Source organism: Rhinolophus ferrumequinum, chromosome 10 (assembly GCF_004115265.2).
Source record: "Rhinolophus ferrumequinum isolate MPI-CBG mRhiFer1 chromosome 10, mRhiFer1_v1.p, whole genome shotgun sequence".
Classification (NCBI taxonomy): Eukaryota; Metazoa; Chordata; class Mammalia; order Chiroptera; family Rhinolophidae; genus Rhinolophus; species Rhinolophus ferrumequinum.
Window position 1 is genome coordinate 15063096 of NC_046293.1, and position 20450 is coordinate 15083545.

The 20450-nt window shown below is 34.7% G+C and overlaps 1 protein-coding gene across 5 annotated transcripts in view; it reads right to left on the minus strand.

The window, feature by feature from the left end:
• WASHC4 (WASH complex subunit 4) overlaps positions 1–20450 on the minus strand; it is a 78738-nt gene that overhangs the window by 54159 nt on the left and 4129 nt on the right. For all 5 annotated transcript variants that reach the window (XR_004424174.1, XM_033118014.1, XM_033118013.1 and 2 more), the window contains exons 4-15: positions 20328–20393; positions 19535–19580; positions 19013–19080; positions 15567–15649; positions 13313–13355; positions 12749–12852; positions 12082–12202; positions 10750–10873; positions 10517–10644; positions 9523–9683; positions 4154–4280; positions 41–166 (exon numbers count right to left, since the gene is read on the minus strand). Coding sequence is in view for 4 of the 5 variants with exons in the window: in XM_033118014.1 (XP_032973905.1) it covers positions 41–166; positions 4154–4280; positions 9523–9683; positions 10517–10644; positions 10750–10873; positions 12082–12202; positions 12749–12852; positions 13313–13355; positions 15567–15649; positions 19013–19080; positions 19535–19580; positions 20328–20393 (1197 nt within the window). In the remaining variant the exon portion in view is untranslated. The remainder of the gene's footprint in view (positions 1–40; positions 167–4153; positions 4281–9522; positions 9684–10516; positions 10645–10749; positions 10874–12081; positions 12203–12748; positions 12853–13312; positions 13356–15566; positions 15650–19012; positions 19081–19534; positions 19581–20327; positions 20394–20450) is intronic.

A 20450-nucleotide genomic window follows, 5' to 3' on the forward strand; every position in this document is an offset into this window, starting at 1 on the left:
TTGAAATTATAATGGCAATGTAAAATAATCTAAAACCTACCTTGAGAAGTTCAACGAGCCTGCATAACGCCTTAACTGAAGTTTTGGTCATTGGCTTTTGCATGGACATGTAGAGATTCATCGTGGTTTTAATAATGGTACTAATACTATATGCATATAAGAAGCCCTATAAAAAATAAAATATTGGTTATAATCACAAGAAAAGATTTCATTTCTTCATGATTTCAATTTCTATGTAGTAACAATCATTCCTCAACTTGCCAATAACTACTATTTCCAAAGTTCATTTTAAAGTCAGGTCTTAATGATTTTGAAATACTCTTCCTCATACAATATTATATATGGCGGTCAAGTTTCAAAGCAGCGCTTAAAAGTTTATTTAATCTATCACATACCACTTTAGTTCTGTTGAAATTTTAGTGTGTAATCACAGTTAAAAAATCCGTCCATAAAAAAAAATTAAAAACCTCCAGAGAAATTATTTGGATGTCAGAAAGGTATCTACTCATCCTTATTTTACTTGCCAAGGAAGAAGATAGAGACTCCTATCTGCTGCAGCTTAAGACAAGAGCTGAGGACTCTTAAGAAACTAGGAATTGAAAAATGAGAAAGAGAGCTGCTCTCTGGCCAATACATATATACAAAGGTATTTCTCAGATCCAAGCCAATCCCCCTTTTTCTTTTCATCTAAGCCAATCCCCACTGTCCATCTGGCACCATAACCCCTGCCTTCGTGGGTACTAATCAGACTTTCTTTCCTTCAAACCCAGTAAGAACAGATTTTCTCCTGCCCTTCTATTCATGAAGGGAGCACACAGTACTTGTGAGGTGTTAAAAAATAGTGCTAATAAACCCATGGAAACAGTATAGAATAAGAAAACAGGACAAAGGATAGTACCTCTCAAAATTTTTGCATATAGACCCAAAAAAGACACAGAAACACAAAAATGATGGAGATGCTTTGAGTTCATAAGGGACCAAAAAAAGATACACTTACAGTTTAGAAATGAGCCTAAACTATACTATTGTGGATATCCAAGGAGCTGGGGCGGAAGCTTCATGAGAGTGATTTTCAACCTTTGTCTCCTGCCCTACCACAGGTGAACGACACAGTACTCTCCCCTCAGTAACAGTGGCTCACTAAAGGAATGACACTCAATATGGGGTGGGAATTTGTCTGACCTAATAATAGCTCTATGGTGAAGAGATGTGCTAAATTAAGAGAATTAAAAAATGAAAGAGAGAGTAGCATCCTGAGAAAGGTGGCAGTAAGGCCAAAGCCTGGGGTATACAGGCAGGGAAGAGCCACACTCTTACCTTGTCTATAACACCAGATTCTTCCCTAGTGCAGCACTGGGAAAAGTCAAAAAGCAGAAACAAGGAACAGCGAAAGTATAATTCTAAGGCAGGCAGAAAAGGGTGGGGTTCCTTTGGGGGTAGAGGGGATACAGAACTCATGGGATGATACCACACAATTCCCTGTTGGTCAATAATTTGTGAAGGATATACATGAAGGATGCACAGTGTTTTAAAAATCTTAATGAGGAGAGGGGCGGCCTGGGGCCTGTTTCTGTTAATGGCAGAATAAATAATTTGGACCAACCTTCCCTTTGGCAACAACCAGACAATCTGGGTAAAACATTTTTTAAATCTCCTGGAAGGCATGAAAGCTGCCAAGAAAATAAGGCCAAGATCTGAGAGCAGGCAGCAACTGGGAGAAGTGAGCCTGGCATTTGAGGCTGCTTTCCCTTAGAAGCATCTGCCCATTCCAAAAAATGAAAATAAAAAGCCAAACATATCTTTCAAACATTTCACGGGAAGGGAAAGAGGATAAAAGTCAGAGTTCATGGCCCATCAAGGAGGGCAGGGGATCCTGGTAAACCATCTAGGCTCTGGGTTGGGATCCTGAAAAACTACCCCCTAAAAAGCAGGAATGAACTAAGGAAAAAAACAGTCGTCACAGGACATACGTCCCACTTCAAATCATCTCAATCTATGACTGGTTTGAGATACCTGTGTTTTACTAGTTGTCCTAGACTAGATGTGTACCAGAAGCAAAGACAAAGTCTCTTGGGAGGAATAAAAACAATATCCAGATCCCCAAAATCATCTACAGTTTTTCATATATAGTATGTAGCACTATATAAAAAATAACCAGGCATACAAAGAGATGACATATCAAAAAACAAGAGAAACAACAGAAAACAGAAATATCCAGATAATGAAATTAGACATGGGCTTCAAAATAATTACACTGAATATTTTGAAGAAAATAAAAGGAAATTACTTCAGAAGAGAACTTGAAACTATAAAAAAGAAACTAAAAAGTAAAATAATTAAGAACTCAGTACATGGGTTTAACAGCAAATTAGACATAGCTGAAAAAAAGAATTAGAACAGAGAGAGAACAGTAACAGTACTTGACGTAAATGGCTGAGAATTTTCCACAAATTCCAGAAGCTCTACAAATCCTAAACAGCACAAGCACAAAGAACACCACACCTAGGTCATCAAAGTAATATTGGTAAAAACCAAAAAGTAAATCTTATAAGCAATTAAAGAAAGACACATATTGAAAAAGCAACAAAACTGATGGTTGACTTTGCAACAAAAACAAAGGAAGCCAGAAAACAATAATATGGTATTTTTAAAAGCTAGGGGGGAAATCCTGCCAACCTAGAATTCTGTATGTAGCAAGAGTACCTTCAAAAATGAAGCCAAAATGAAGACATATTCAGACAAAAACTGAATCAACATGAAATACTAACAGGTGTTCCACAAATAGAAGGATGAAGAGATACAGGAAGAAAAGCAAAACAGAATGGGTAAAAATGTGGGTAAATCTAAATGAACACTGACTATAAAAATGACAAAAGTAGCAACAATAATACCTAGTGAGATTTAAAATATAAAGAAACAAAATATACAACAGCAGTGCAGTGAGAGGAGGATAAACAGAATTAAAGTGGTTTAAGAACCTTGCACTGTTTGGAAAATGGTAAAACTACTAATTTATGTTGGAGCTGAATGAGTAAATCATGCATCTTAAAATCTCTAATCACTAAAAAAAAACAAAACAAAAAAACACACCAGTAAATTCAAAAGACAGCAAAAAAAGAAAACAGGTCTAGAACAAGTGATACAAATAGAAAGCAACTGGTCAGGTGATGGTTTTAAATCCAAATACATCAGTAATGACATACAAAAAGCAGCTGAATGGGAAAAAAAACAAAGATTATCAGATTGGGGGAAAATGTATGCTGCTTATAGAAAACGCACATTAAACATAAGGAGCCAAACAGGTTGCAAGCAATGGATCAAAAAAGACATACTGTGTTGACCTTAACTAAATGAAAACTGGTATAGCTATGTTACTATCACACAAAAGAGACCTATGACAAAAAGCACTACTAGAGATTAAAAGGGACATTTTGTAATTCAATATATCAGAAAGATAAAACAATGCTACATATTATGTACTTATTGAGTCTCAAAATATGAAGAACAAAAACTGACAGAGCTATAAGGACAGACAAATCCACAATAACAGTGGGAGATTCTAACCCAATTCTCTCGGTAACTGATAGAATACGCAGACAAAATCATTAACAAGCATGACCTAATCGACATAGAACACTACAACAATACAAATTACATTATTTTCAAGTGTGCATGAAGTGTTTACCAAAGTTGATCACAGGCTGGACCATAATGCAACTCTCAACAAATTTCAAACTATTGAAATTATTTTAGTATTGCCAGAAATCAATAACAAAAAGATATAATTTGGAAATACTCATATATTTAGAAATTAAGAAATCTCTTTCAAAATAACCCACAGATCAAAGAAGAAATCACAATAAAAATTTTAAAATATTTTGAACTAAAAGATAATGGAAATACATCCATCAAAATTCATGAGATACAGCCAAGAAGTCATGCTTTAAAACAGAATTTAGAGATTTAAACACATATATTACAAAATCTAAATTAATAAGTTACACAGATCCAAACACAACCTAATCAATTTCAATTTTTAAAAACAAAAACATTGCCTATCCTTTCCAGTTCTTTTTGAAGTGTAACCTCCTTTGCACATTAAATTAACAAAGAAATTACCCCCATAGTAGTCTAAGTAAGAGGATGCAACTACCTGTATAAAAATATTACATCTATTGGTGAGGTCTTCAGCAAATTTATCCATTCTCTGCTCTTTAGATAAAATAGATTCCATTTTCATCATCCATGAGCTCACAAAGACGTAGTAAGACTGTACATCTCTAACAAAGGAAAATATTGGGGTTACTCAGCACAGGAAAGAAAAATTAATTCCATTTCTTCATATTGGTTGGGATAACATATTTCCTTGTAGCAGCCATTTCATCTTTTTGGGTTTCAAAATCCATATATACATATGTAATTTATTCATTCAACAAATAAGTGCTGAATGACTATACATGCCAGGCACTGTTTCTCAGTACTGAAAACAAAAATCAGCAGTAAAGAAAACAGACAAAAATCCCTACCCCCATGAAGCTTACATTCTACAAAGGTGAGCTGTATATTAAAGAAATCAGTAACTAAAACCTCCAAGATGTCAAATGATATTTACTACTGAAAAAATGCAGCAGGGACAAGGGACAGGGACTAGGGTGATGGGTACAACTGTAAATAGTGATCGAAGCAGGCTCAGAAATATTTGACAACGAATAAGTAATCCATGCAAATATAAAAAAGAAGAAAATTCTAGGAAAATAAATAACAAATGCAAAACGTTGTAAAACAGGAAGTGTGTCTGGCATGTTCAAGTATTATAATAACAAAAAAGTCAGTATGATTGGAGAGAGCAGGGATGAAAAAAGATCACAGAGGTACAGGGGTGGGGGGTTGGGGAGTAGGAAAAGTGGAGCATGTGGAGGGAATTTACATAAGGCCTTGCAGGCAGTAAAGACTTCAATGGAAACCCACTAGAGGATTTGAGCTGAGTGCTTTGATCTAACTTTGAAGAGTATCAGTATCACTTTGGCAGGTATGCTGAAAGTAAACTATAAAGGGAACAAAGGTAAAAGCAGGAAAACCAGTTAGGATCCTGTCAATGCAGAAAAAAAGGGGATGACAGCTTGAACAAGAATGGGAGAAAGGAAATGGTCAGAATCTGAATATAAAAGCTAGTATTTATTGAATGCTTACTATATGCCAGCCACTGTTCTAAGCACTTTACACAAATTAACTCATTCAATCCTCACATTAACCTTATGAGGTAGGCATTTCGATCTCCATTTTACAGTAGAGAAAACTGACACGCAGAAGTAATGTGCCCAAGATCATACAACTAGTACGTGAGTCAAGATTAAAGCCCAAATCGAGGAAGCTTTCCCATGCTGAAAAGACTAAATCAGTAATATGATTCTACTATGCAGGCTGGTAACACTAAATCACTCTACAAGTGCATCTCAAATCACTCAAGACAGGAACGTTTAGCCTTCGTGCTGTTTAAACTATATTTTAAAAACTTAGTGTGGAAAAAATAGACAATTCCCTTTGCCAGATCTGACATTACCAACTCTTTAAAAACCATCTTCAGTTAGATAGGGTAGAGAAATGTCCCATCCTTGCCGGTCAGAATCAACCAAATGATAGCTCTTCAGGGCAAAGGACTAGAGAACCACTTAAGACTAGAATCCCATACTGAGGCTGTTGGCTAGCCATACTGCCAAGCAATCTGACAATCAAGAACTCAGTCTGAGGAGGGATTATGCCAAAGTCTTTAATAAATGTGTTTTAAGGAAGTAAAACCCTACCATCCAATCTGAGGAAAATGATTCCTGCGGAGCCAGGAAACTAGACAGGACACCAATAGTTGTACTTTTTGCTTCACCTTGAATGGTGCTAAGACGTATTATTTGACTTGTGGATGATTCCATTTAAAAGTCTGGAACACAGAGAAAAAGCAGGGCCCTTGGGCAATGCGTCCTCTGCTGAGGAGGAGGCTATGATCAGGACTCAGCAGGGATACAATGTACAAGACGGGACAGAAAAGTCATGAGCAAGGACAGAAGGAAGGGTCCTAGACAATGGAGCCCTCTCTGACAGCAATCATGTCAATAACATTATGACACAGTCAAGGGCATTGGCTCAGCTTTAGATCAGAGTATGCAGGATAAAGCAGAGGTTTGTCTGTCACTCCGCCCATCACTCCTACCTCCAGACTCCATATCTTTGTCTCTTGTAAATGTATACAAATGAAAATGCTTTAAGTTTTAAAAAGCAAGTTAACTGACAAAGGGAGTCCAAATACGGCCAAGGATCCCGTCAAGATAGTTTGTGCTTCATTTCAAAGCACAAACAGGAGGGAAGGGAAAAACCCCAAATCTCCTGCCCCAGTATAAAGCACTAAACATTGTCAACACCTGTAAGTCAACCAGAGGTTTGAAATGAAGGTTCATACCCCTAACCTCTAAAGTCAGTAATCCCAGTGTCAAAGTGGTTGTGAATGAAAAACAAAATGCAGCAACCTACAAACCCTGGACCCCAGTCGAAGAGGTGGCTGGGGCACATGGCCAGTTGGGGTGCAGTGTACAGCGTGCGGCAGGGAAACGGTGCCCGACTGCTTCCTCCTCGCTTACATAATGAACTCATGGAGCCTGACTGGGACAGCTGTCAGTCACCCCTTCAACTCTTTCTAAAATGTTAGAGCTCATGCTGATCACACCATTTCCCCTTTCCTGGGTTTCGTTTTAGTGGAGTGAATTTTAGTTTTTTTTATGGCAGAACTGCAAGAATGAGAAAGACATTACCCTCTTCAGCTCCACAGAACTCTACAGTGCCTGTGTATCTTTGGAATCAAAGAATTTGGAAACAAAATTTTAACATGTGGGGGTATTTGAAAGTCAACATATTCAACCTTCCACCTAGTAAGCCTTCCCACACACCTTGGACTGATGACCATCTATATTCTGCCACATAGGTCTAGTGAAAGCACACATTACCTCAGAGCAGCCTACCCAATGCTACCTGGCACAGAGGCTGCAGAGGAGACTGGCATGGGTCTGCATGCCCGGACACAGACTTGGCTGTATGACCTGGCAAAGTTCATTTCTCTCAGCCTCATTGTCCTTATCTAAAAATGGGATAAAAGTAATACTTTAGAGTAGTAGCTAACAGTTTGTCCTCTAGCACTGGACTGCCAAGCTCTGCCACCTACCAGCTATTTAAATTTGGGCAAGTTTAATCTCTCTGTACTTCAGTTTTCTCACCTATAAAACGGCAGTAACAACAGTATATGATTGTTATATATAATCTCTGATGATTCAAGATTAAAAAATGTGACATTCCTGGAAGAGTTGTTGGCTTATAGAAAGCACTGGATATATTAGTTATCACCTTTATTATTTCCCACGTGAAAAGACTGTTAACAGGGTTTATATACAACCATGTGTTTAAACTCTTTGGCACAATGCCTGCTAGATAGTTGAGCCTGATAATGTTAGCAATTATTATTATCTTTCACTTTCATCTTTTGGCTCTAGTTCAACCTTCTGGAGCCACAGAGATCAAATCAGTTCCCTCTTCAACCTGAATGCCCCTCAAATACTTAAAGAAACCCACTATATCAATCCTCTGGTTTCTCTTTTAAAGGCCAAACTATGCAGACTCCTTAATAACTCTTCAAACGGAATGGTTCTCAGATCTTCTGACATCCTATTCAGCTTCATCTAGTGATGATGCAGCTTGTGGCCCCTTAAAATGTGGCGCCACCAAACACCAACCATGATCTGACCAATAAGAATTCAATGGAACTACCAATTCCCAGGGTCTAAATATTGTAACTACCAGTTTCCATATACTTATTAATGTAATCTAAGTATGTATTGGCATTTTTAGCAACTGCATCACACTGTTAAACAATATTAAGCCTCTGATAACCAAAATGTATCTTTTTAATTACTGCTACTAACCTGATCCGTCTCTCCATCTTACTGAATTCATCTATTTAAATCCAAACTTATCTCTTTATCCCTTCTCAATTCTGTTTTAGAATGTATTAGAGACTCTTGAAATCTCTGCCATGGTTAGTCCTGCTTGAGGAGTTGTTGTCATTTTCTGCTGACTTTAATCACAGGACACGGGAGTACTGAGAGATTCTACAGAAAATCTCCTGTACTCAATGTATTCCTCCTTCGATGTATTCCACTGCTACCATTGGGTAGCAGTGACCCAATGTCCCCTCAATAGACAAAAATCAGCGTAAAGATGGTAAGTATCCCAATTATCCTTTAACCATGTCACAGACAGAAACTGTGTCCAGCACAGGGCCAGTGGCAGAGTCCTGTGTCACTTCACTTAAAATCTTCATCCAGGTCAACATGTGATTTATAACTATACTCAAGGAAGAATGTGCAGTAAATTTAATTGTTCATGCTAGCAGATGGGAACATTGGGGCTCTTTATAATGTTTTCTATTTTGCGTATATTTGAAAATTTACAAAATAAAGAGTTAAACAAAAAAGTAAGATGTAAATATCAGAAGAACCTAAAAGTTAAAGGCATTCTTTTAGGAAAGACTAAGGTACAGAGAATATTTTCCCCTTTAAACTTTAAGTACTTTTTGACTTTTTAAATATGTGCATACGTTACTTTCATAAAAATAAAAATAAAGGGGGTGCATCAGATTAAAGTCAACTCCTCCAAAAAATCGTCATTGAATCACGACATACAATGTTTTCAATGTCATCAAATGACATCTACTGCACAGACTTCACTTCAAAAAATATTTACTGTATCTGACAAAAAGTATATGTATGTGTGTGCATATTACGTAGGTGTATATACATGTGTATACATGTGTATATATACACATACACACATATACACATACATGTATATTGCCAAAAAGTATAACTTGCCTAAACCTGAAATTTTAAGCATAAAATATTTATCTTTTTTTGTTTTTCCAATATTTATTTTTTTAATTTATTGGGGTGACAATTGTTAGTAAAATTACATAGATTTCAGGTGTACAATTCTGTATCACATCATCTATAAATTACATTGTGTGTTCACCACCCAGAGTCAGTTCTCCTTCCATCACCATATATTTGATCCCCCTTACCCTCATCTCCCACCCCCCACCCCCCTTACCCTCTGGTAACCACTAAACTATTGTCTGTGTCTATGAGTTTTTTTGTTTGTTTGTTTGTTTTTTCTTAGACGTTTATCATTTATATCCCTCACACTGTGGACCCCCCTCCCCCCATCCACTATCTCTCTGACATCGCACCAAGCCATCCCATTTCCACTATCTCCACTCCCAATGCTGTACTCTTAAGCATAAAATATTTAAAACAAAACAAAAAGAAACTCCTAGAAAATAAACCTGCTAGAGATTGCCCAACCTTTTTTTCTTTAGTAATGAGTATGTTTGGTTTTGTAACTCAAATGCTTTACATATATTTAGAATCAGTAAGATTTTAAAATATAAAATATCTAAATATTTTTATTATGGGTACTTATAAAACTTACTTGGTAAGTGACTGAGCTTTCTGCTGTAGGAAAGTATCTCTGTGTATTTTAATGGCTTGAAGACTTTTTCTGTCTAGAAGTTTAGCAGCTGCTGGTATTTTCTGGATCAAAAAATTATCAGGAAACCAAATAATGTTAGCCGTTAGAGTGATGGCTGGTGCCTGAAATAGTAAACGTATGGGGGGACAAATCATTAAATGAAGGCTAAACAATAAGCTATTTAATAGTTCTACAATACACAATGGAAGACAATTTATTTCAAGAAAAATTAAACATAAAAAAATACTCATTAATATGAGACAAATTGTCTTACTATGGCACAGAGTTAAGGCATTCCTATATCTGGTGTGGAGCATAACAGTAATTTTATTCTGCCTAAATATTAAACAACACACACACGCATGTGCACACATACACTTACACACTTTCATGGATTTTAAGATATGCAAAAAATATGCAAAAAATCAAATAGAAATCATCATGACCTTTACTTTTACTCTGTATTAGAGAAAAAAATAAAAAATAAATACCAAGATGGCTGGGTCACATATCACTTAATATTCACACAAACTAAAGTTTCAACTTTGAAATCAGGTGTCACATTAGGGAAATAGCAAAGATATAGAAAAAATTAAAAAGATATAGCAAAAGATACAGAAAAAATTAAAACATTTTTTTCTACTTCAATAATGAGAATGAGCGGCAAGAAGAGGAGAAAGAAGAGAAAAAATTAATAGAAAGTTAATGTACAGGAAAAAATCTGGAAATACCACCACTTATATGCATTTATATTACGCTGAATTATAAGGTATTTTCATTTAATATGCTACTTATTTCTGGAATGCTTGGGTTTTTTAATGAATATCACATTTTTGTAATTATTATTACAAAAAGTATTTTTGTAAACAGGAATAAAATACATTTTAAAATATCCAGTTTCATTCAAAACCATTTTCACCTACTCAAATTAAAAAAATAAAGTCCAAGTTCTTACCTTCTTACAAATATCCAATAAAGACTTATAAAACTTTTTATCAACAGTTCGAAAAATTTGAAAGTGCAGTACAAAGAGTCCACAAATTCCAACATACTTGTCTCTCTGGTCAATTTCAGAAGGCTCTCCTTATGCAATGATAACAAGAGAGAAAAACAGAACATATGTAAAATTCTGCTTTCAAGGAAACACAAACTTTATAAACAAAAACCAAAAAATGTACTTCATATTACCAAGTCTGGCTTCCACATTTGCAAAAATTGAGCGAATACTATGTGCAAATTCTTCAGCAAAAGTGCTATTTTTTGACACAGATACACCCCCATTGAGAGAATCAAACTGCTGCTCTATACAGGCCTAGAGAGGAAACATTTAAAGAGAAATTTAGACTCTCAATAATAAGCTATTAAGTAGATTTAAACATAGTATGTGTGATAAACATCAACATTCATCATTTCAATTTTACAAACACTGAAGTTCAGGTTTTCACCTTTATCTAATCAAATTATCTAAATCCTTCTGAATGGAAAATTTGTATGTACTTATATATTTGAGTATCAGTTATGTGAAAGTAATAGAACTGAATCAAAAATCGATTAACTCAACATGAAGAGACACACAGTGATGTACAGAAGATATATCTGATGAAGCAATGGAAAACATGTTTTATTCTTTACTTTGCACTTGTAAGAGTAGAGTTTATTTTTCCTGTTTACAATTACTTTCCTAGCACTTTATTACAGTATATGTAGAAATGTCTCCTGGAAGAAGAATCAATGACCAAAAAAATTACCTTTGAATCTAATGGATTAAAAGTTAAATTGATACAAAAAAAGAGTTGGAATCAACCTGTTAAAATGGTGGTCATGTAAAATATAAATTAAAGGTAACCTTGAAGCAGACTTTTCACGGAATATAATGCAATTTCTGGTGAATACTACGCAAAGCACTGTTGTTCAATAGAACTTGCAGAGATTAGGGAAATGCTCTACATCTCTGGTGTCTGGTATGATCGCTGGCCACAAACATGTGGCTATTTTTGCCCCCAGCTTTACTGAGATATTACTGACACATAACATTTGTAAGTTTAAGGTGTACAGTGTGATGATTAGATTACATGTGGCTATTAAGTACTTGAAATGTTGCCAGTGTGGCGGAGGAAGTGAATTTTTTATTTTAATTTATTTATTTAAATTTAAATAATCACATGTGGTTAGACGCCACCTGGACTGTGCAGACCCAAATTATATTCTCTGAGACTGGGAAGAATTAAACACTTTTAAAAGGTCGTCTTACAAACCTCAATCTAGAGGTTAACAACACAATACTTAACATAACCGCTTAGATCTTAACCCTTGAGTAGCTTTATCCTTTTACATAATTAAAGAAACAACCTTATTAGTAGTACACCATTAATTCTGCTTGCTAGTATATACTGAAATGATATTTTAGTACACTAAAAATGTTTTAAGACAAAGCACTTTTAAAGAAAAACACATTCAACAGTATGCTGTTGAGTCAACTAATATAAGCCCATTTATTATACCCCGATACAGCCCTCATACCTGAAATATCATTCCATCAAGTAACTGCCCTTCTAGCTTCAGCAAGAACTTTTCAAATGGCTTTAGTTTTTCTTCCTGAATTCCAAATTTTGAAGGATTGTGATGGACAGATTTCAGTAACCTTGTGGAAGATCAGGAGAAAGACCATAAATCTGCCTAATACTTAAAATATTCCCCAGAAATCAAAACTTGTATCTGTGTTCCTTGTTTGGTTCTACATATCTGAAAATTTGAACAAAAAAATCCTAATATATTTAATTTTCTAATCATGCCTTTTTATATCATCTTAAATTCAGATATCTGGTGCTCTCTAGATACCAGACACTTATTACTTATAGATTGAATAAAATAAAATGCCTTGGAGTATACAATGGGGGGGGAAAAACTCAAGAAAAACAACTGTCTCTTGAATAAAAACCAAGGCAAAAATAACTCTGAGTCCTAAGGCAGTCAAGAATTAGGATGCTTTATATAACTATATCATACTCTCAAACAAACCCATTTAAAATTAAAGAATGGTTAGTGTCTTCATAAAAACATCTGATATGAGATCCTTCTAAATATAAATCTTCAAGTCTTTTAAAGGATCTGCACTATTTATATTTTTTTGCTTTTTACTAAAACATTAACTACACAAATAATATTTTAAATATTTTAATTGGCTCACCTTTTATACATAGTCCAGTGGTCTTTTAACGTGATGTGATTATCAATAATTTCATCCAGGGTAAGCAAAACTGTTAGCAGCTCTCCCAAGTGCTCATACATAGTCTGTTAAAAAACCTTTAATGATTACCATTTAATCACTAGTTAGAAGTTAAACTTTATACGGTTTTTAGAGTTAAACACATTTGAGCTAATCACTGACTTAGTTAAAGCAGTGAATAAACCAGTTAGATAAAACTGCTGATCCTCAGATAAAATAATTAGCTTTGAACTAAGAAACATTTTGCCCAGTATTTCATCCTAATTGTGATAGCGCAGATTTGTTTCACTCTCCAAAAAGACCACTTGGAGAATCTGCATTCGGCCACTATTGAGAAAAACAAAGAGTTACACTGATAGTGGTCAGTAATGCCCCATCAACTTCACAAACGAAAAAGAACAAATAGAAAAAAAAAAGAAATTCTTTAAGAATCTTGCTATAATTGTATAAACTCCCCAATTACACAAACTCCGAAATAAAATATAGTAAAAATTAATCTTACAGGTCAAGTTAAATTACTTTTACCTGAAAATGAACTCCAGTTGTCTCTATAATTTTGGGTGCAACCCTGTAATAAAATAACACCCAAGTTAAAAAAAAAAAACACAAAACCTTTTTTGGTCACAATTCATCTTTACTTTAAGGAAAACACATAGCAGCAAGAACTCTTGGGATTTTAATGTGTACTTATCTTTATTTAGGCTTTAGTCCCCTAAATTTAAGGGATCCATGAAATTACTACCACATCCCACTTTCCCAAGAAGGGAACTAACTTGTACATACATAGTCTGGGCTATCCTTGCCTATGCCCAACTCAATGGGTAGGGATGTGACAATGCATGGTCCATGGATAACCTCAGCCATTTAAACCTAAGGGATCTAGCTTGGGAGGGAGGTAGAGAAATAACAAAACTAATACTCATTTCTTTCTAAACTATTAGAATTTCCCAATTCCTAACTAGGATCTTTGTTATCCAACCCAAACTGGCATTTGGGAACTAGTCCTCTCTTTAGTCAGGTTTACTTCTGAGTTGTCATCCCTACTGAAAAACAACGCATACAACTAAGATTATATTAAAGTCAAAAGGCCCGGGATAATTCAATTTTACTTCCTAGAGATGCAATTTATTCAACAGTAAATAATTTAAGATAGCATTTATATATCAAAGCACATATATTCCACAAGATAGAATATTTTAAAAATTAAACACAAAATTCAAATATATTTTATCTTTCTTGGGCAGGGGAGTCCTCTTGAATTACACACTAGGTACTGCAAGGATTGGGGGTTATACTCTCATTCCCTTTGGGCAAGAGGAGAGTTTCAGTGAAAGGATAGAACATAAAATAAATACCTGAGGGGGGAAAAAACGAGAATGCGAAACATTTAACACTTTCTTTCTGTTTATAAAAAAGTTAAGATGCAGCATGCCATCGTAAGAATAATAATGAACAGACTGGTGAACAAAACAATATCTAAATTGCTATGGAATCTTGGCAAATAATTCCTCAGGGCCTCAGTCATCTCTTCTCATAATTGAGAATTCCCTAGTAATATATCTAAACAAAGTTATTGTAAGGTTATAATTACAGTTATGTTCCGCTTATCGACGGGGATATGTTCTGATAAATGGGTTGTTAGGTGATTTTGTCATTACGCAAGCATCACAGAGAGCACTTACACAAACCAAAGTGGTACAGCCTATTGCACACCTAGACTATATGGTATATAACTTATTTCTCTGTAGGAGAAGAAAAATAATTTTCCCTCTACCCTCTCCGTTCTTGGCTAAGATATTTTAGTACACGGAGGGAGACATCCTTACAAATGGAGGTTTCCCTTACAAATGTAAATGTGTTTTACAGAGTAACTTCTACCTGGTTTTCAGAGTTTCTTCCATATCTGCTGTTTCTCAAAATTAACCAGCCCAAAATAAATCTTACGCCAAATGGACATATTTTGGGGTGACAAATTCTGTTCCCCTAAAGCTCCTAGGCTACAAAGCTAGGATGTTACTGAACTCAATACTGTAGGCAACTGTAACTCAATGGTAAGTATCTGTGTAATGGGTTGTGCTACAGCACCACTATGACTGCTATGTCACTAGGTGACAGGAATTTTTCAGCCCCATAATCTACGGAACCACTGTCATCTGTGTGGTGCATTGTTGACCAAAACATCGTTATGTGGCATGTGACTGTAGTAAGTGGGGAAAATTTTAAGTATAAATTATTAATCATGTGAGATATTATTTTGCGGTAGTAAGAATGGTAAAGACTGAAAATGTGATCATTTTTATTGATTTAGGGCAGTGGTCCCCAAACTTGTTAGATCATTAGAATTATAAAATTTTTTCAACACAAGATCCCTAACCCCACTCCCGAAGATTCTGAAGTTTAACAAAGGTCTCATGTGATACTATTGAGTCAGGGAACCTTCAATGTAAAGGAGGGAGGAAAGGAATAAGGAGAGAACATGGTATGTTAGCCTTTTTTTATATAATCAAATTTCTTTAAGGTTATTCAGTCAACATTCTCATTCAGACCGATACTGGGTTCATTCACCATGGCAGAAACTGTGTCTTATTAACCTATCATTTTTTTATTAAACACATCAAGTAGTGTTTGAAAGAGCATAAGTGTTCAAAAAATGCTGAATAAGTAAATGAAGGAATGAGTAAGTAATAAACAAAAAGCTATTTCAGGTAATTAACTAATTTTAGAAAAACATTTCCTGCGTATCTATTATAAATGCAAAAATATTTCTAAAATCCATTACTTGTTATTGATATAGAGGGCAGCCAACTGGTGGACTACATTCATCACCACTTCATAGCACCTGGTAACAAAACAAGACAGTTCCTGAAATGACAAGTGAGGTGTATGTTAGAAAGTTGCTTTTTAAATGTCTCCATTTCTGACTGAATTTTATGGTAAAAACGCTAAACAAATACAAAACAGTTTTCCAGTAAAAACTGGAGTTAACCTGCAGCCAGACAACTTCAAGCATCCCTCAAGCAAACAATTCTTAACTCACCTCCGCATCCCAAAGTCATTTTTATTTCTCTGCCTTCATAGCATTTCATTCATACTACTGTTTGAACTTGTGTTTTAGTTACACGTATAATTCCTAAATGACAGAGGACAATCTCATTTCTTTTTTGAATATCCACTGCCTAGCATAGTGACTAACCCTCAACTGCTTCTCACTAAAAATTTCTGTCCTATCAAATGAATAAATGAATGAAAATTTGAATGAACGAAACTCAAAAGCTGCCAGTTTAGAAAGTATGACAATGATGGAAAGGGGTCTCCAGAAATCACTGAAATAACTTCATATGTGTTCATCATTAAAAGACCTGGCATCGACCATATCCCACACCTCCTCAAAATTTCTTTTCAGAAGCTTACAACTTTTAAACCTATAGTTTGTATCCCAAAGTATTTAAAGCTAGATTAAATTTATGGCTGTTTGAAAATTTTAAGCTCTACGAGGGCAGGAATTTCTATTGGCTTTGTACACTGTTGTATCCCCAGCACTAAGAATGGTTTGTAACATATATGCCAGGCTTAAAAATGGAATTTTATGCAGCTGTCAGTGAGACACAAAAACAATTTATAGTGTTTTTGCAAATGAAAACAAGGGACATACAAATGGCAAATAGACATATGAAAAAATGCTCAACATCACTAATCATCAGAGAAATGCAAATAAAAACCACAATGAGATATCACCTCACCCCAGTTAGAATGGCTATCATCAACAAGATAAATAGTAACAAGTGTTGGAGAGGCTTTGGAGGAAAAGGAACCCTCATACACTGTTGGTGGGAATGCAGACTGGTGCAGCCACTATGGAAGGCAGTGTGCAGGTTCCTCAAAAAATTACGAATAGAATTACCATATGACCCAGCAATCCCTCTCTTGGGTATCTACCCAAAAAATCTGAAAACATTTATCCATAAAGACAAGTGTGCTCCAATGTTCATTGCAGCTTTATTTACAGAGCCAAGATATGGAAACAACCAAAATGTCCTTCGATAGATGAATGGATAAAGAAGTTGTGGTATATGGAATATTATTCGGCGGTAAGAAAAGATGATATAGGACATTTGTGACAACATGGATGGATCTTGAGATTATAATGCTAAGCGAAGTAACTCAGATAGAAAAAGCAGACTACCATGTGATTTCACTGATATGTGGTGTATAAACCAAAAACAAAAGAACAAGACAATCAAAGGAGAAACAAAAACTTAATAGACACAGACAATAGTTTAGTGGTTACCAGAGGGTAAGGGAGAAGAGGGGTGGTAGATGAGGGTAAAGGGGATCAAATACATGGTGATGGAAGGAGAACTGACTCTGGGTGGTGAACACACAATGGGATTTATAGATGATGTAATACAGAACTGTTCACCTGAAATCTATGTAACTTGACTAACAATTGTCACTCCAATAAACTTTAATCAAAAAAAAAGAAAGAAAATGAAAACAAGGCATTTCAATTTTATTTAAACAGCTCTAGCTTTACATTTCTTATTAAATTTCTAAAAGTTTAATAAAAGCAGAGAAAAGAATAGAAAATGCAGAACAGCACAAAATAAAAAGGCAGAAACAAGTCCGGATACATAACAGACTATTTATATAAACTAGAAATAGAATTAACAAATTAAAAGACAAATATTTTCAGATTGTACAAAAAAAAATCAAAATCCAGATATATGCAGTTTTAAAGAAACACAACTAAAACACTATGAGAATAAAAGCTTAAAAGAATGCAGAAAGATAAATCAAGAAAATGTTAACTCAAACAGAGCTGGGGTAGTGACATTAATGTAAGACAAAAATAGACTTTTTAGCATTACTATAGCTAATTACTATATACATTTATATATTAACCACATAATTATCACAGCTTAAGAGGGTCACCACATAACATTAAAAGATTCAATTTATCAGGAGTGATAAACTTGTATGCACCAAATATCCTCAAAGTAAGAAATGTAAAATTTGATAAAACTAGGGGAAGAAATTGACACATTTCTTAGACTCCTGCACAGCAGGATTCCTGTCAGGGTCTAACGACAGGTGGCACTAAAAGGAGACTAGAAGGCAAGAAAAGGACATCTTTCTATTTCTTCCTGCTTTTATCAACACAATCCAAGCAGGAGTGGCTGACCCCAGCAATGGCCAATTGCTCCAGCCTCCAGCTTCTTCCACCACTACAGAACCAACCTCATATTGCCCTCACAAAGGTAGCAGCAGCCAGGCAGCACTGCTTCCTCAGCAGTACAAGTACTAATTCCAGGGGGCTCCTCCTCCAAGCTCTCAGGTTCTGGCAACCCCATCTTTTCTGATTTTTCCTCTAGATGTAAGAGGTGGTATCTGCTTCCTCTGGATTACTTCACTGTTCTTTTTCTTTCAGTCCTGCAACTCTTGTGTAACCAACTCTCTTATTTTGAAATACCTCATGTGAACTGTTTTCTGGACTGGACACTGACTGGCACATACCATAAGAGAGGATAATTTCAACGAAATGCTCTCAGTTAAGTCAAACAGACCCAAAAAAGTAGTAGAGATATAAAAGATCTGAACAATATATTAATATGCTTGATTCAATGAAATAATCAAATCTTGTATCCAACAATCAGAAAGTAGGTGGGATTATGGGTATTTTTCCCTTATCTCCAATTTCTGCTTTTGTCATATTGTACAAGCATTGCTTTTATAATGGAGGGGGTTATTTCATTCTTTTGATAAAATTAAACCAAAAGAAATAGAATAACTAAAACTTTGCAGTGATGAAAAGCAAATCTAAATTGAAACATCTGATTAGAAGCATCAAGTGCAGTTACCTTTAACAACCTCATTATTGCTCATGTAACAACTGAACCATCTCCATTAACAACTTTTTCCTGATATAAATTATCTTTTCCTACCTGATACAAAGTTTAAATTATTTTAAAGGCACAGTAACAGATTGCCTGTAAATGAAATTATACAAAGAAACTTTATTTTGATCCTTATTTTCCTAAAATTATTATGAAAATCTCTCAGGAATTACCATCTCAATTATAATCTGATGACAACTAAGTGTCTTACCTCTACAGTACACATTCTAAGCATTTGAAGGTTTCATAAATCTTTTTCAATTAAGTGTAATTTACTCAAACTTTTCAAAAAAAAAAAACAACACCTCAATAAAAAGTAACAATCAGTTACCTGTAAGAACGAAATAAACCTCCCCATTTGAATTTGGCAATCACCTTCCACCATGCTGGAATCTGTGGCTTTAAAAGGCAACATGAAGAATTGTATTTCAATTATTTTACATGATCAACACCAAAATATAAAATATGATTTTTATATATTAGTACATCTTCTAATCTGCACAGCATTGAAAACAATTTTTACATTGAAGAGAGAAATAAGACAATCATTAATCACACATTGAAAAGTAACCATCTGTTTCACTATTTAATGAATTCAAGGAAAATTCTCATCTAGCTGCAGTGCTTTATAATTAATAAAAATATCACAAATAGACTTTAGAGAATCTGCTGCTGCTTCATCACTCGGGTTTTTTTACCTGTTTACTGAACAAATAAACCAACAAAAAATCTGAATGCTTATTTTCTCACACTATTACATTACGATAGTCCTAGAATTGTGTTAATTTTTTAAAGCTCATTTGAATCTCAAGAAAGGCATCACAACATTACAATGTGAAATTTTAAAACTCACCTCCTTCTCCATAAAACAAGAGACCATTATAAAATTTAGTTTCAGCCTGTTTTAAAAAAAAAATTAAAATAATTGTAAAAGTTGCTATTTTGTTTTTAAATTCCAAGGCTCTCTTAGCAATCCATATTTCATAATAAGCAGAGGATTACATCACTTATTCACAACAAATTCATTTAAAATTCAAAAACTGCTTACAATACAGGTAAATTCAATTTATCTTTAGAGTACCAAAAATATTACTGATAGACAGTCAAAGTCATTTCTTGATTTCTTTAGCCTTTACTTGGTCTTATCTGACCGCTCTAATTGTCCCACGTCCTCCCATTTGTCCATGGGAGATAGAAAGCAAACACATAGTATCAAAAAGGCAGAGAAAAAAGTTTACCAACTTCTCCCAGAGTTTTAATTGCTCATGGACAAGGAAATGCAAAACATATGAAAAATTCAAAGCTTTCTTAAAAAAATCAGTTACATCCAGAAAGCCACTAGTATATAGGGCAGGTAACACAGACTTTGAAAGTATGCAGACCCAAACGCAAACAATTACTACCAGTAAAATGTTAGATAAGTGACACCCTCTTTAAGCCTCAGTTTCCCCATCTATTCCTTACATACCGTCCTGCGTTGTTGTAAGTATTAACAGAGTTAGCATGGTGCTTGGTACATAGTAAGTACTCTGTCATTATTATTATTATTACTTCTTTAAATAAATAAATATTCATGCATACTGTATATATTTAAACACATATTTGCTTTTAAATGTTTTTAACATCTTAAGAATACAAATAATTACCTCATATTTTAATTTCTTGATTTCACAACAAAGTGCAGCATAAACCGTGATGACTTTGTTTAAGACCTAGTTTCATGAGTAAAAAGATAAAAAAGAAAATTATAGCAGATAACTAAAGCATTT